Source organism: Leishmania donovani, chromosome 17, assembly GCF_000227135.1.
Source record: "Leishmania donovani BPK282A1 complete genome, chromosome 17".
Classification (NCBI taxonomy): domain Eukaryota; phylum Euglenozoa; class Kinetoplastea; order Trypanosomatida; family Trypanosomatidae; genus Leishmania; species Leishmania donovani.
In genome coordinates, this window is record NC_018244.1 from 86,949 (window position 1) to 103,380 (window position 16,432).

Sequence of the window (16,432 nt, forward strand, 5' to 3'; positions counted from 1 at the left end):
ATACGGCAGCAGGAAGGCGCACTCACAGGCAGGGCAAAGAGCGCGCCGCCACTGGGCAGCGAGGGGGGCAGGCCACATCGTCCCCCCGACCTCGTCGCACCGCCGTGTCGCGAGGAATGCGTGCGGACGTGAATGAATGGAGTACACAGAGGAAGGAATAAGTATGGTGCCCGCGGGGACTCGTGCCCACTCGCTTGCCGGCGCAGAGCAGGAAATCAGGAGCGAGGGTGCCGAGAGTCAGCGAGCGAGCGAGAGTTGGTCGCCAGCACGCCCTCTCCAAGGCGCGCCGTTAGAATCACCATACATTGGGGTATGCGTGCACAACCTCCGCTGATATGTGCACAGGCAGGCACAGAAAACACGCGCAGGGCTGAAGAAATGAGGAGGCGAAGAGACACGGGTTCAGGCGTGTTGATGGCGGTGGGAGGCCGCGTTGACACCAAGACAGAAAGAGCGAAGAGAAGACGGCACATGCGCACACACAAGCGGAACGGGCCAGTCTGCGGACGAGAGAGCAGGCGGGAGCGAAAGGGTCTTGACGGAAACGAAGTGGAATGCTCGCGCCGCACTCGACCCCAGCTCGCTTGGAGCGGAGACATCCGCGGGGTCGCAGTCGCGCGCACACACACGCTGACGCGCAGCCCCCTAAAGTGTCTCGTCCACTCTCTCCAGGGAATCATACCTCTTCCGCCGCCATACGTGCATGCGCCAGGTGACCAGGGCCACGCGTGCGGATACTGCCCAGGGAGGCTGTCTTGCACGTCTCTATGTGCCTGCCTGTCTGTGTCGATCTGCATTTGTGGCGTTGCCTGCCATCGCGCATGTGTGTAGCCCATCATACGCAGCAGAGGAGCAGGACGCACCGACGAAAGAGATGCGAGCAGTGAGGATATAACGAGAAGGGCGGAAAGGGGGGACATCAACAACTCGTGCAGGCGCCATTTCCCGCCTCACGCGCACGCAAGCGCCGAAAAGGTGCGTGTGTGCGTGTAAGACAACAGGAACCAAGTTGTGCGGTGCGCGTACAACACGGCAAAGGCTGGGCAGAAGGGACGTGGGTGCGAGCAGAGAAGGCTTGAGGCGAAGAAGGCAAAAGACTGTGATGCAGAGAATCACCTGACCCGCCCCACCACCACCACCACCGGAGCTCCTTTTCTCGTTGACGGGGATGAAGGCAGAAGCACACGAGCACTTCTATCACTCCCATCGGGTCATCAAGGATAACTTGCCCTTCTCTGTCACCGTGACGCAGCGGTTCACCATGAGCTGACGGTCGGCCAGCCACTCGCGATACTCCCGATGTCGACGCCGCCGACGCAAAATCTGCGCGGCATCCTGCGAGTCCACTTCCTCACCAAAGGGGCGCTGCGGCCTCCCCTTACGGCGCCCCTCTTCTACGAGGCCTTCGGAAGCATCTTCCAAGGTGGGGCGGCGCACCAGCAGGCCCTCCGGCTGCGATGCCCACGTGCCACCAGCGCCACCGCCAGCCCCCTCCTGTTCCGCCTTCAGCGCAGCGTTCACCTCCTGCTGAAAAGCCTCCTGCTGCCGCTCCCGCTCTGCGGCGTCCTCGGCAGCCTTGCGGCGCATCCGATCCGCCTTCTCCCGTCGGCGCTTGGCCAAGTTTGCCTCCCACGCCGCCTTCCTCTTCAGCGCCGCGGCTTCCTCACGAGCGCGGCGCTGACGCAGCCTTTCGTCCGCCTCATCCGGGGACGCGGAGGTGGTGCCGCGGGGGTGCGTGCCACTCCGCCCGCCAACCGGCTGCCGCCCTAACTCTGTGTCGGAGTCGTCACTGCCAAGCACCGGGAGCGGCGAAGACCCGTTCAGGATCTGGCGCACGTACACCGGCCCCTCCATCGGCTCCTCCGCCCCCCGCAACGGGTAGTAGCGGCGGTCCAGCTGGAGGTAGTGTCTGTTGGAGGTGCCACCGCTGGCCGTGGCGGCCTGGACGGCATCCGGCAACTCCGTCACCTTCGCCCGGAGCGTGCTGAGTTGGGTCGAGCTCATGGTGTACTGCATAGCACCGAGGAAGCTACCACTGGCCAAGAAACGCAGGAGGGCGTCGCTGTCGCTGGGGAAAAGAGGCAGCGCCTCCTTTCCAGACACCGGCTCGTGGGTCATCTGCGCATCGTCCATGTAGGCAGCTTTGAGAAGGTCGTATCGATTAATTGTGTGTATGCCGATGAACGGGTCACGGCGGCGCAGGCCGGCCTCCTCAGACGCGCCGGCGGCCGCCTGGTCGTCATCGCCGGCGGCAGCGGCAGCATCAGCCCTGTCGCCATCGCCACCTTCACCGAAGCGCGACTGCAGAGGCACCAAGATGAGAACCGATGGCACCTGCGACACATGCAGTCCGTCCGCCACCGCCGGCAGCTGTTCAGCATCTAGCCAAAATACGTCACACCGCATGATCGGCGTCCAAGAGCGCTCGACGCGGCTGCGCGCCTTCGACCCTTTCGCTAATGTCGTTGTATTGTAGAACACCGTTGTGCTCTGCAGCCGCCGCGCTAGAGCGGCTGCGACCTCGAGGTGGTGGTGGAACCACATCTCGTCACTCTCGCGCAGCACAAAGACAATTTTCAACGCGTTTTGCAGCGCTTTCAACTCGTGCAGGAGGTGCGCGGCTGAGTCGATCCGGCGGAGAGGGCTCGTGGTGTTGAAGGCATTCATCGCCTGGCGCCAGTTCTGCAGCTGCGCAATTTCAGCACGGACCGACGCCGCACAGGCAGCGCGCCATGCTGCCGAGCCAGCAGTCGCCTCCGCCAGCTCGGTCACGGTGCCGATGGACTGCGGTGGAGATAGATCTGAGACAGATGCCGCAAATCCATCAGATGCAGAGCTGTTCAAGTATGCCGCAACAGTGCTGGACCACGGGGCCATCGTGAAGGTGTGCTCTGCGCGTAGACCCCATGCCGCAGCCACCTCCGCCGACTCCGTCACCAGCGTAAGCACCGCGTTGCCAGCTTGTGTGGCGATAGAGGAAAGAGCGGCGAGCACCTCCTCCGAACCGTGCCTGGTAAGTCGCATGTAGGCCATCGACACGAATGCCGGGAGGACAGAGCGGGACTCACTTGCCTCGAGAGCGTCGCGGACAAGTTGGAGCGTTTCGTGCACCTCAGCTGGGCTGAAGACGAACTGGAGACTTGGTATAAGGTGAAAGGTGACAGGGTCGACGTAGCGGGCCGGCAGCTCACTCAGCGCCCAGGAGCGCAGCTCGAGGTAGCTGGCGCTCGCCAGCGGCGTAGTCGAGTACAGCACTGGTGTCTGGAAGGGGCTCGCCGAAACGATAGAGCCGGGGGCCACCTGCACCTTTGCAACTCTGCCGTGGAAGAGCGCCAGTGTAGGTACGTGGCTGGCACCTATGAGCAACAACTCGATAAGGCGGCGCTCGGTGGCACTCATCGGTATCACGTACTCGTGCACCCGCAGCACCGACGACGGTACGTCGGTTGCGATCTGTCGCACCTTTGCGCGCAGGGCAGCAAGAGTGGAGGAATGGCCAGCATTGCTCTCTGTGAAGAGAATGAGCACGGGGTGCGTGGGAAGCCGCGACACCGAGGGCGTACAGCTGCTCTCCTCACCCTCCCCGGTCCTGGTGCAAAAGTCGCTCGCCAGCACGTCCAGCAGCGATGCAGCTGTGGGAAGAGTAAAGGGGTGCTCGGTGAAAGCGGTTGAGGCAGAGGGCGGCGCAGTTACCGCATCCCCATCGAATCCGCGCACCGGCACCCCATGGAGCAGAAGCATAGCTGCAACAACAAAAAAAGGAGCGCCCAACACCGATCCAGGCGACAGCGGTGCGTGCATCCGCCGCGGTGAGCTTGGCGAGGCCATTTCAGCCAAGAGAGAGGGAGGGAGCGAGTGATACACGCGATAGAGAAAGGTGGTTCCTGCAAAGAAGCGTCACAAAGGTGCTTGTGTGTGTGGGGGGGGGGGGGGTAAGGGTCGAGTAGTCCCTGGAAAGTGTGGGCATGGAGGAGGGATCGTATCGCAGGTGTGTTGAGGGAGAGAGAGTAGGTATGGAGGGGATAGCGAGGTAGCGAAGACCACATGTGCGGCAGGGACAAGGTCGTGCGTGTAGATCGGCTGCAGCGGCACTTAGCAGGTGCGTGAGCAAGCCTCAGGAGGCACTGCAGTAGGCGCTGCAGCCGTGGTGGCAGCTCCCCACCTTGTCATCCATTATTGCTTTCTTTGAGCTGTTGTGTATGTTGCATGCGCATGTGTAAACGCACTGCGCCACTCACCTCAGTCCGCACGCCTTTTCCGGCTCCCCCATGAAGGGGTGTTCGTAGAAGAGGAGGGCGGCGAAGAGGATGAGGAGAGAGACGATAAGGAGGCAGCACGGAAGAGACGAAAAGAAAACGAATACGTCAGCCGTCTATCGAGATACGCACACCGACACATATGTGTGCACATTTCCGCGAGAGAGAGGGAAGGGAAATAAAGAGAGCAGGCCAGCGTGGGCATTTCAAGTTTCCGTGAGTGCGGTCAGGTGGAGAAGCGAGAGAGGGACAAAGAGGCGGAGGGAAAACGAAAGCAGGTGTGGCGCATCTACCCATGGGCGTGTATCTCGCCTATGCGTACGTGTATGCGTCTCGATGTGTGCGCCTTTTCGCGGCGGGCTGAAGCGCACGTGTGTGTGCACGGAAGCAGATGGGCGGGATATTGCTGAGCATGTGTCCCCGCGCATGTCTATGAGCTTCATTAGCCGCGCCGTGCCGCCCACTCCACCCCACCCCCGAAGTCCCGTTTCACGTGGGCATAGGTACCTACCTATGCCCCCACAGTTGCGTCAGGAACTTGATCCCCTTCCCACCAGCACCACCCCCGTATCTCACATGCGCGCATACAAGGCCAAACAGAGCGACGAGAGTCCGCCCCGTGACGATACGGGTGGCCATCTGTGCATATAGATATGCATACATGCACGCAGACACACGCGCACAGATATGTATGCACATGCGCCAACAACGGAAGAAGAGACACGCGGCAAAGCAAAGAAAGCAGAGAAAAAAAAATTTTAGCGGACGAGCGGGCGAGCGAATGAAGAGAGACGCAGAGACGGGAGCGGGGGGGGGGTAAACACGGACAGGAGACGCGTTGATGGGCGTGTCCGCCTTCCGTGGGCGAGGGGCACGCAACGCACTGCACACGTGTGCTTCTCTGTAGGTGCATACGCATGTCTGCGTCGCTCGGGACGCCCCCGCCTTTCTTTGGGATGGTACCTGCGCCCCTTCCCCCACGCCCTCGCAACGGCGACACGAGGCTGCCGGGCATTTCGTTTTCGCTTTCCACTCATTATTGCGACCGTGATAGATGCCGAACACGGAAATCTACAGCTGTCACACGTAGGCACACGCTCATTCATCCTCTCTCCTCATCGAGTACAGCACCTGGAGAAGAAGCGGATGGGGGCGCTGTGTTGGGCGAGCGGGGCGTTCCCGGCGCAGATATTATGCGCACAAAGTACCCAGTTATACGCCTGCGCGTCTGCCTGCGTACTGCTTGCTGCTTGGCGTGCTCTGCCTCAGCGCGCCTACAGCAAGGACGGCGTCCTCTTGCGCTTATCAGCGCCGAGCAGGACGATGTTGTGGCACACCTCATATGCCTTCACGAAGGACGGGATGGGAAGGAACTCGAAGCAGGAGTGGAAGTTGTGCGCACCAGTGAAGAAGTTGGGGGTGAGGAGGCCCTTCACGGAGAGCGCTGCACCGTCGGTGCCTCCACGCATCGGGATAATGTTCGGCTTCACGCTCGCCTTCCTCATCGCCTCCAGCAGATCAATCGCAGTGAAGTCATCCTTAAGCGAGTTCGCGATGTTAGCATACACGTCTTCAATCTCAATTTCAACCTTGCCGGTCGGATACTTGGCCTGCACCTTCTTGGCCACATCGAGCATGTACGTTTTGCGGGCCGTGTACTTGGCGAGGTCGTGCTCGCGCACCATTGCCTCGAGCCTCGCCTGGGTGGAGTTGGCATCCATCTTCGCGAACCACCAGTACCCCTCGCGCAGCTCCGTGCACTCGGGCGTCTCCTCGCGGTTGAACTGGGAAATGAAGTCCACGGCCATCAGCAGTGGGTTCACCATCACGCCCTTGGCCGACATCGGGTGCGCCGAGACACCTGTGAACTTAATCGTGGCACTCGCGGCGTTGAAGCACTCGTACACCATCTCTCCCAGCTCGCAGCAGTCGAGCGTGTAGGCGAAGTCGACGTTGAAGCGCCCCTTTACGTCGAGGTGCTTCGCGCCTACCAAGCCGATCTCCTCATCTGGCACAAAGCAAATAACGATGTCGCCGTGCTTCTCCTTACTGGAGTCGAGGTTGGCAACCATCTCCATCACCGACGCAATGGCGGCCTTGTCGTCCGCACCGAGCACGCTGGTGCCGTCGCTGAAAAGAATGTCCTGTCCAACGTACTTGTTCAGCACTGCGTGCTCCCTCAGCCTCATCCAAATGTTCTTCTCCTTGTTTAGGCATACATCACCGCCCGTGTAGCGAATCTTCTGAGCCTTCACATGCGGGCAGAGACCGCAGTCGAAGGTGTCGAGGTGGCAGATGAATCCGATGCGCGGAGCGCCGGGCACATTGCCTGGCTTCACCGCCGTCACAGTTGCATACTTATCGCAGATGACGTTCTGCAGCTCCATCGCCTGAAGCTCCTTGGCGAGCAGCTCCGCCAGCACCTGCTGCCCGGGGGTGGATGGGATGCATTTGCCGAGGTTGCGGGGGTCGCTCTGGGTGGTGATGGCGGAATAGCGGCGAAATCGCTGCTCCAGGCGGTGTTCGATCGGCGCGAGAGACATGGCTGCGGAGAAGTGGAGGGACGGCGGGGACGGGGAGACGAGGAGCGCGACAAGCCACGATCGAACATGCAGCAGGGAAACGCGGATCTAAACAATTCTGGCAAGCAAACAAAAAAAAAAACGAAGCGAGTGCGTTGCGAAGAGCAAGCGAGCTGATCATGTATACACACATATGTAGATAGATATGTGTATGTGTGTATGTATGTATATATATATATGAAGCGCGATGGATGCTCATCCGTTGGCAAGCGATGGGAGGATGGTTGCGGAAGGAAGGGCGGGGGGCAACTCGCGCACAGGCACATGCAGGTAGGCAGGCCGTGGTGACCGGGGGGAGGAGGGCAGCAGACAAAAAGAGAGAGAAAAGGCAAAGAGGACGAGTGAGGCGAGGTGATTTGAGGAGGGGAAGACGGCGTGCGTGCGTACACATTCGTGTGATCGAAATGGGCCACCAACGCTTCACGCAGTCCGCACGATTCGGAGGAGAGGCGAAAGAGCCCATCGCATCACCAAGTCGACGCTCTGTGAGAGAGAAAGAAAAAGAGAGAGAGGCTGCAGAGACAACGGCGGTAACGATATCGAATAACACGTTCGCTCGTCTTACATTGCACCTCCGTCTTTGCCTCTCTTTCCTTGAAAGGCGGAAGCGCTGCCGCAATCATCTCCGTGTGAACCATTCGTGCCGATGACGCGCGCCACATCGTGCACAAGGGAGACAACACTGAGAAAGGTCGCTGCGCTCTTCTTTGTATCTTTCAAGCGCGCAGTCCGTTGCAGCATGACGCATGTATCTATAACATATAGATACATGTTGCAAGCATAGGGCAAAGGCCATGAGGTACGAGGGATGTCGTGCGTGTTGGGGAGGAGGGTGTAAGAGACAGAGGGCCTGATTGGAATGGACGTAAACGGCACACACGAGGACAAGAGTGCGCGCTCAAGCTGAACAGAAAAAGAGAGCATCGGCGAGCAATGCGCGAGAGCGAGAGAGAGGCGAGGCGAGAGGAGCACCGACGCCGACTGCCTTGAGCCCCTACCACCCACTGAATCACCAAACGCCTTCGGTTTTCTTCTTCGCTAGTTTACATGAGTATAGTATACATGCCAGCAACACGATTCAGTGCGCACAGATCGAAACAGAAAGACGCGCACTCGTCATTTGGTGGGGGGGGGGGCCGAGACCAAGAAATGCCCCCGTGAGAAAGAGAATCCGGTGGTACCTCGTCGGCCAACAAAGGGTGAAGGGATCCACGAACGCGCTGCTAAAGGCAGCGACGGAGCACAACTTCTTCACGCAAAATGAAAACCGATGATTAGCGTCGACCCGCTGACTCACCACACACCCTCACGAGGACGAGAACAGTAATGAGTGTCCGTGGGAAGGAGATGGGAGGCAGGGAGATGGCGGGAAGAGGGAAAGATGGAGGACTGCCATGCAGCAACTGCACATACGCATGAAGCAGCCGGCGGCCAAGGACGAGCACATGAAGACTCCCCCATACCGAGCACACCTCCACACGCACGCGCATACAGAGACAAGGGCACGGCATCTGCTTCAGTGCTCGATGACTTTGCGCACCTGCTCAATCGCCGACGTGTAAGTGCCGCGAAGCCCCTTCAGATACTGCGCGACATGCGGCGGCTGCGTTGCCGCATTGTGCAGCGTCTGCGCCTCGGATTCTTTTCTCGGGTCTGCCTGCGTCGCTGCCTCACGGCGGAAGTGCAGCGCGGCAGTCTGCGAGGAATGCGTGCGCATCTGCATGAGATTGGCCAGCTTCAGCGCGTGTCGACGGAGATCCCACTCGTTCCAGAAGTAGTTGTGGTCGATGTAAGAGTCGATCTGCCCCGTCTGCGTGCCGCAGCTCTGCCTGTTCTCCTGCTCGTGCTGTGCGCTTGTTAAGTCACTCGTCAGCCGCTCCACCACGCGCGCCCCCTCCAAGTACAGCTCGCGCGGCAGTTCGTCGGCTCTCCCCATCACAAGAGTCAGGCACGGATCGGCGGCGTGGAAAAGGTGCAGGCAGCCCTCCACGTACCGCCACGGATCAGCCGCAAAGGCGCGCATCGCAGTCGCGTCCGCAAAGATGAAGTAGAGTGGGCGCGCCATGGCGACGCGGCGGGCGCTGCCGCTCACCTCCATACATCCCAACGACGTCTTCGACGGCGAGGACGATGAAGGCTCTGACGGAACTTGGCCAGGTATCAGCAGCCCGGCGGTTGGACGCCCGGCGAGCAGTTGAACGGGGCAGTAGCCTCGCATAGCGCAGAGGGACTCGGGGTAAACCCGCGCCACGGTAGGGTCGACCGTGTGCAGCGGGAGGTCGGCGCGGTAGCGCACGTGAACACCAGGAGGAAGTCGCTGCCGCGTTGCGTCGGAGTCAAGCAGGGCACCGACCTCGGCAGCCAGGGCACTGGCAGAGGTGACAGGGGGTGCCGGTGCAGCCCCCGCGAGGGCGAGCGCTTCCTCTGCGGCGGTTCTGGGCAGCGTCGAGTCGTATCCGGCGGCGGACTCTGTTGCAACGCGCAGCAGCGTCGACCAAAGCGCGAGCTCACCGGCACAGCGCATGCCCGCCTCATACGCGTCAGCCAGCTCCATGAACTTTGGGAACACCACCTTCTTCGGCGCGGCCCCACCAGGTGCGGCGGCAGCGGCGGCCGGTGAAGAGGCGGAGGTGGCCGCGGACGAGGCCGCCTGCGCAGCGGCGGCCGCTTTGCTCGCCGGCATCAACTGCCGCAGCTCGGCTAAAAGCGATGCGTATGGCTGCATGACGCGGCTGTTGATGCACTCGCGGAGCTGCTGAAGACCGCACTGCACATGCCGGAGAACGTGCTGGACCAGAAGAAGGTGGTGGTACTCCTCCTTGAGCTGCTGCTGGGCCGCGGCACCGAGAGGACAGGTCGGAGACACTAGCAGTGCACGCGAGAGGCGCACCTGTGGCTCCAGCTCAGCCACCGCCTCCTCCGCCTTTGCCTCAAGCTCCGCCAGCGGTGTGTCCACAGTGGTGGACAGCGACATCAAGTCCATGCCGGCGGCGCGGCCCGTCTCCTTCTGATAGAGCCGCAGCCCCCATGCGATGCGACGAAGCTGCCGCAGCTGGCCCGCCCGCTCCACGCGGTCCTGACGTAGGAACGCAGTCACCTGTGCACGAGGGAGGGCCGCGCTGACGGCAGAGAGAGTCTCGCTGTGGGAGGTGCCGCTGCTGCCGCTACCAGCCTTCGCCGTGGCCGACGCCAGTGAGCCAAGGTCACTGTAGTGATGCACAAAGCAGACCGCGAGAGAGTTCCAGACTTGTTCGGCGCTCACCATCCCAGGCTCCATGGACATCAGTGCCCCCTCCAGCTGCACTCGGATGGCCTCCTTCTTCACCTCTGCCTTGTGCTGCTGCTCTTCGCGAGACCTGCGCAGCGTGTCGCAGCGGACCTGCAAGGACAACGTGGCGAGGCTAGGGAGACTGCAGCGATGGAGAAGATAATCAAGCACGTCGTCTGCCAGGGCTTCGATATGAAGAACGCTCGCCGCCACATCACCGGCGTCATCAAATCGGTCACGCTCCTTCAGCAGCCAGAGACGCGTCAGCAGCGCTGCAAGGTCGACCGTGATGGCGGAGCCCATGGGGCGGTCCCCTGCCTGCTTGTGATAGCGAGCCACAATCTCCTGTGCAACCAGCGGTATGACGTCCATCGTGGTGACAGGGGTGATGCGTGCAGGGAAGAAAGAGATGGAGGGCTGCGAGGTGGGTACAACGGCGATACCGAAGAGAAAACAGAACAACAAGACTCGGCGCACGCAGATCCGCCTGCGCCTACTTCCAGTCGCAACTGAGCGGGTGATGCGAAAGGCGGCGAAGCAAAAGCTCTTGTGTGCGGGGAGGGAGGGCGACCGAGAGAGAGACAAAGAGCGTGTGTGCGGTATAGGAGGAGACGGTCGGATGGACAAGATGGGGCATGTGCGGGTTGTTGTAGGGAGCATGCAGACAGGCAGGCAGGCAGGAGGGAGAACGACAAGCAGGCCAGCCCATTCATGGGCACATCTGTGATGAACCGTGTCTGAGCCCGTGCACGACGATAATACGATGTTCTCGACGAGTTTCTCCGCGCAGAAAAGGGGGACGGAACGATACGCAGCAGCAGCAGCCGTATCACTCTCCCTATCCTCCCCCAACCCGCCTCTGCATGCGCTTCTTGTTGGAAAGCACAGCAGCATTCGTTTTTGATCACCGCTCCGCGTGAGCCTCTTTGCTGCCGCCGTCGTCTTTCCTCTTTTACGTGGTGCCGTGGGAGCAGCACAGACGGTGCAGGAGAGACGAGAAAAGGGAGGGCAGGGAGAAGAGGGAGGGAGAGACTGAACTGATGAGGAGAGGCAGGGAGGGAGAGAACATGTACATAGTGAATGGGCACACACACACACCTCTCTATGTCTGTGCGCTGATGAGATAATAGGAAAAGCGTGTACGCTGGATCGTCTGGGCCCAAACGCCCCTCCCTTGTCTCCATGTTTATCCTCCCGCCCCCTCCCCCCCCGTCCTTATCGATCACCGTCCCTCCCTCTCACATAGCACGAGTGGTGCGCGCGGCTACTGTACATGAATGGAAGCGCTCAAGCAAGCAATGCGCCCGCACACGCACACGCACATGCGTGTGCGTGAAGACAGGCGAGCACGCAAGGGAGGCGCGTGGGGAGGGCGGGGCATCCACGAACAACCCCAAACAAGAATAAGAGAAACAGCTAGCGAGAGAGGGAAGCAAACGAATGCTTTGCTCGCTCTTCCCCTCTCGTTCTGTGCGCGCGTGTGCGTGCTTGAGCCACCGGCACCCTCCGTCCAACTGCCATCCTGCCCTCTCCCCCATTTCTCTTTCATGGCCGTTTCGCCAGCACGCTTGTGATGCCTAAGTGCAAGGGGTGCACCGCACATGTAAAAGCTGATGCGAGCAACAAGCAGCAGCCACATCCGCCGTTGCACAATACCACGCAATCACAGCCACCACCCGCAGCGGCAGAAGAGCTCTGCATCGTGTGCGAAGCCCAGATTCAAACAGCGTGCCGTGATCACATGGAGTAGTAGGCGGCAGACGAAGCACCGGCTGCGCTGAAGATGTCGGACGACATGGCTATCGCTGCAGCCTCGTCAGCCGACTCCTTCTGTGTGGCGGAGGAAAAAGAGGCGGCAGAACGCAGAACCGGCCTGACGCCACCCCAGACCTTGTAGGCGCCATTACCTCCGACGCCGTTGATGGCGATAGCACTGAGCTCACCCACATCGCCGCCACCGCCACCACTCCCTGCGCTTCCAGCAGTGGCAGGGCGCCGCAGCCGTCGCCGCATCGTCCCAAGCGTCAGCTGCTTTGAATTCTCTGCAGGTTTCTGCAACGAATTCGCCGCAGCCGCGGTGTCGTCCTCGGCAGGCACACGAGCGCGATACCACGACTCAAAATTCCGCAGCAGCGCCTCGCGACGTCGTGTTAGCTGGCCCTCGTGGTAGCGACACTCGTCTGCCAGGGCTGTGTCGCTGTGACAGCTATCACCCGTCACCTCCGCCACGAGACGCAGTCTTAGGCTGGTAAGTGCCTCCTCTTCGTGTCGCACTTGCTGCACCTGCTGCACACCCTCCGCTGTCTGAGTTGTGTAGATGTGAAACGCGGAAGACTCGCCCGGACTCGCCTGCAGCGCTGAATCAGCTGCCGAGTGTGATCGCCGCACCTGCGCTGTGGAGTTCACCTCGATCGAGGAAGACGGGCCCAGCGAGTCGGTGGGCGCCCGGCCCCACAGCGTCGACGGCTGCCGGGCGGCGGAGGCTTTTCGCGACGCGCTTGCCGTGCTCTTCGATGCTGACAAAGGGCGGATCAGCGACACCGGTGCGCTCGAGACTACCCGCGCACACTGGAGAGACGACGACGGCGCAAACGGCTTAAAAGACGCCGCTTCGTTGTAGTTGGGGGCAAAGACCACCTCGTTTTCTGGAGATATGATCCCTTCATTCGCCGACCGCGCCGCACCAGCAGCAGCGGCAAGCGGGGCGTTGGCTGTGGCGGCAGCTGCGTTGGGCCCCGTCGATGGAAAGACGCTCAGCCCCGGCAACGGCGAAAGCGGGGCTGTGTCCTTGGTCTCACCTCGGGATAACCCCGCAGCCGATGGAGCGCTGCCGTACCCCTTTCCTGCCTTGACACCAGCAGTTGCCGGCACAGTCGGGCTCGGCTCATGGAGTAGCGTCGTACGCAAAGAGTTACATCTGGGCAGCGGCGTTATCGACGTTGGCAGAACCGAGTCCATCGAAGAGTGGCACTTGCCCTCCGCGGTGGGGGTGTCCCTCGCTAAACTCGCCGTGCCTCGTATCGAGCGCATCCGGCGTCGGCCGGCCCCTCCGCTGCAGATGGATCGCCCTGAATACCGCTCGGAAACGGAGCTGCGCGCGCTGCTCGCTGCCAGGGCCGTGAATGCAGCTGCTGTAGCAGCCTCTGCCTTACGCAGGTCTGTGATTGCGGCGCGAAGCTGGATGTCCCTCTCTGTCACACACTGCCGCAGCAGCTCGAAGCACGTGTTCATCTCCAGCACCGTGCTGACTGGGAGTACCGCGATGCGTCCGGCAACGAAGTTCATTACGCCTGTGGTCAGGGCAGCCGAGACCGGCGTAGCGGATGATGAGGCGGCGCGGCGCAGCAGTGGATGGCAGTCGCTCGCCGCCCCGGCCGGTGTCTGCGACGGCGAGGTGCACCGGTCACTCACCCGTCCAGTGAAGGATTTGGACGACCGCGCCTGTGCATCCGTGGCCGAGGCATCGCCGAAGCGCTTCTTCGCATCTTTCGCGTTCTTGGCTGTCGGTGCATCGACAGGTGCGGCGGCGGCGGCAAGCGCTGTTGTAGAGCTTGCCGCGTGCTGGTTCAACTCCATCTGCAGCCGCAGCTCCGCCTGCAGCGCCGCCACCTGCCGCTGCAGCTGGCGTACCCGAACCACGGGGTCCTCGACGACCCGAGAGGTAGGATGCTCTGGCACGCACAAGAGCCGCCGCGCCAGCTGTAGCGTGGCCAGCGTTTCCTGCCTGTGCGCCTCTTCCGACCGGACATGCGCGATGACAAGAGTGCGACAGCCGCCGCCAAGGTGGCCTTTGAGCAGCATCGACAGCTTGCTCTGCTTATACGGAGGCCGCGTAGGCGGCGCATCGTCCACTACCGTCGACGAAGACGAGAGCCCTGTGATGACCTGCTGGAGTATTGCAAGTGAATGCCGGATCGCCGAATCCTCGGAGCGGGCGCCGCGCGATGTGACGACGCTTTCAGCAGCCGGCAACGAGGGCGATGTGGACGAGGGCGGCGGCTGCGGCCTTTGGCTGCGGCGCCGCGGCTGCTCCGCGGCTGCCAAGTCGACGAGGTACAGCTTGGCCGTGCGGATGATATGGTGAGATGCGCTTGCCTCCTCGCCCTCTTCACATGTGACGTCCACTATGACGACGACGTGGCCAGGAGACCAAGGCGACGCTGCTGAAGACGGCGCACGACGACTCTGGTGTATCAAGGCGATGGCGTCGGCGGCGCTGCAGCACGTCACTTTCGATACGTTGCGCACTAACACTCTGCCTCGTGGATCCATGGTGATGTTGGGCCTCGCAGAGAGCGATAGAGACGAGGAAGCCGGTAATGGGGGTGGCGCTGTCCGCCGCGGCACCGACGCCGACGCCCCGTTTGAGGGCATGTCGTGTGCTGCCTCGGCGAGCAGGTCCACCACGTGCTCTCCACGGAGCGCCAGGCACGAGAGTTTGACCAGGAACCGCGTGCGGCAGCCGCGCCGCGCCTCCTCCTCCTCTGCGCCACTCGAGCACAGGGACGCGAGGTCATATGTGGAGGGCGCAGTCATCGCCACACCCGAAAGAAACGTGGACGTTGAGGGCTCGGAATGTGCCTCCACCACAGCGAAGAGCGAGGCGAGGATGCGCTGGCACAGCCCAGGAACGGCCACGTCGCCAAACATGGTGGTGGTCTTGCCGGTGCCTTTCTCGCCGCAGCACAGAACCGTAGCATTTGTCCCCTTCAGCAGAGAGTCCTCCACGCAGGAACGGGCGGTGCTGTCAAAGAAAGTCTGCGCGGCGACCCCTCGGGCATCGCCGACGACGCCGTCAAGTGTGAAGCTCGACGATTGAGTCACATGCACTGTGGTTGGTGGCCGCCGTTTCGAAACGGTCTCTGTCTTCGGCAGCACCTCCTCCGCGCTGCCGCAGTGCAAAGTCGTGTTTCTACTGTCCACGGTGATCCACAGCGGTGCGTCGGGGGAGGCAGGTGGCCTCACGCGGCCGTAAACGTGGATTCGATCGGCCACCTGGCACGGCATCCTCAGCGGCGCTGCTGATGGCAAGAGAGCCGCCATTCCGAACACGGCGCAAGAAGAAAAAACAACGGAGGGAAGGACAAAGAGAGGATGACACGGGAGGGAGGGGGCCTATGAGCTTCACGGCGGCGAGGGAGAAAGGGCTCGTGCGTGGAAGAGAGCGCGCGACGGTGGGAGGAGGGGATTAAAGGAGTATAGTGATGAATAGTGCACGTCTGCGTGTGTGTGTGTGTGTGCCCCACCAATGGAAGATGGAGAGGTGTTGGGTGGACATGGAGGGTGGGAGCGCGAGAGGTTCAGAGGAGAGAGCCCCCGCAGGCAATGCCCGTGCCGCCGCATGAAGGATGCGAATAATGGTAAGAAAGGGTACGCAAAGAGAGGGTTGACGGTGAAGAGAGAGAGGACAGCAACGAAGACGAAACGCCGTCGGCGCGTCAATGACCACCGCGGTGGTTGCCACGGCTCTGATCAGTCGCGGTTTCACGCAGCAGCAGAAGCTGCTCCCGATGAGCGAGGCATCGGAAGAACGCAAAGCAGGCGGAGGCACACACACACACACGCAGAGGGAGAGCGGCAACCGCGCATACCTGTAAGGCATAAAAGCAAGCAAAAGTGTGGCACGGCGCGCAAGGGCCTGGCGTACGTACTCATGTGCGTGTGCGTGCCCGCTCTCCACGAACCGTATCTTCCTCCTCCATTCTCTCTTTCCCCCTCCCACTTCCGCGCCCGCTCTTCCTTCCTTTCTTTTGGTTGCTGTCCTTCACGAACACGCACGCACACACACATTGTCCACGTATGCACGCGCACAAACAATACGGCACGCGCGGTGTTACCTTCAGCCCCATGGCCATCAAGCTGTCAAATCCATCTCTTGCCGTTTCCGAGAGTCACACAGCCGCGCACGCACGCGTTCGCGCAACGCTCACCGCGCGCCCCGCCAGACACTGCACACAGAGGGGAACGCCCAAGAGGCAAACGAAAATCAAAGATCTGACGCCTGAGGAAGTAACAGAATACAACAGTTATACATGTGTGCACGCACTGACAGAAATACATGCATGCACGCTGCGCGTGTCGTACTACTCACGAGCACACACACACACACACAAGGCTCCACCAATGCGTGACAGGCAGAAACAACGAGGAGAAAACAGAGAACAGACGCGAGCCCCTGCTGTAAAAGCCGGACCACCAAAAGGGGCGACAGAGGCAAGAGTCGCACATACGGTCGGGAAGGGAACCACCACAGCACAGGCGCATTTCGCCTTCGACGACTCCACTTCTCTGCCAGGCAACGCGAGGTCCACCTCCGCCCTCGAGTC

At 61.4% G+C, this 16,432-nt stretch overlaps 4 protein-coding genes across 4 annotated transcripts; all 4 read right to left on the bottom strand.

Annotated features, from left to right (window-relative positions):
• Positions 1-1,197: 1,197 nt before the first annotated feature.
• On the bottom strand, positions 1,198-3,801 carry LDBPK_170240 (hypothetical protein, unknown function; the record flags this gene model as incomplete). The annotated part of the gene is made up of 1 exon (XM_003859830.1): positions 1,198-3,801. The coding sequence occupies one exon, from the start codon at positions 3,799-3,801 to the stop codon at positions 1,198-1,200; it is 2,604 nt and encodes an 867-aa protein (XP_003859878.1).
• Positions 3,802-5,530: 1,729 nt separating this feature from the next.
• On the bottom strand, positions 5,531-6,799 carry LDBPK_170250 (peptidase t, putative; the record flags this gene model as incomplete). Its single annotated transcript, XM_003859831.1, has 1 exon — positions 5,531-6,799. The coding sequence occupies one exon, from the start codon at positions 6,797-6,799 to the stop codon at positions 5,531-5,533; it is 1,269 nt and encodes a 422-aa protein (XP_003859879.1).
• Positions 6,800-8,354: 1,555 nt separating this feature from the next.
• Positions 8,355-9,563, bottom strand: LDBPK_170260 (hypothetical protein, conserved; the record flags this gene model as incomplete). The annotated part of the gene is made up of 1 exon (XM_003859832.1): positions 8,355-9,563. One exon carries the CDS (start codon positions 9,561-9,563, stop codon positions 8,355-8,357), a length of 1,209 nt encoding a protein of 402 aa, XP_003859880.1.
• Positions 9,564-11,843: 2,280 nt separating this feature from the next.
• Positions 11,844-15,149, bottom strand: LDBPK_170270 (hypothetical protein, conserved; the record flags this gene model as incomplete). Its single annotated transcript, XM_003859833.1, has 1 exon — positions 11,844-15,149. The coding sequence occupies one exon, from the start codon at positions 15,147-15,149 to the stop codon at positions 11,844-11,846; it is 3,306 nt and encodes a 1,101-aa protein (XP_003859881.1).
• Between the last annotated feature and the right edge of the window lie 1,283 nt (positions 15,150-16,432).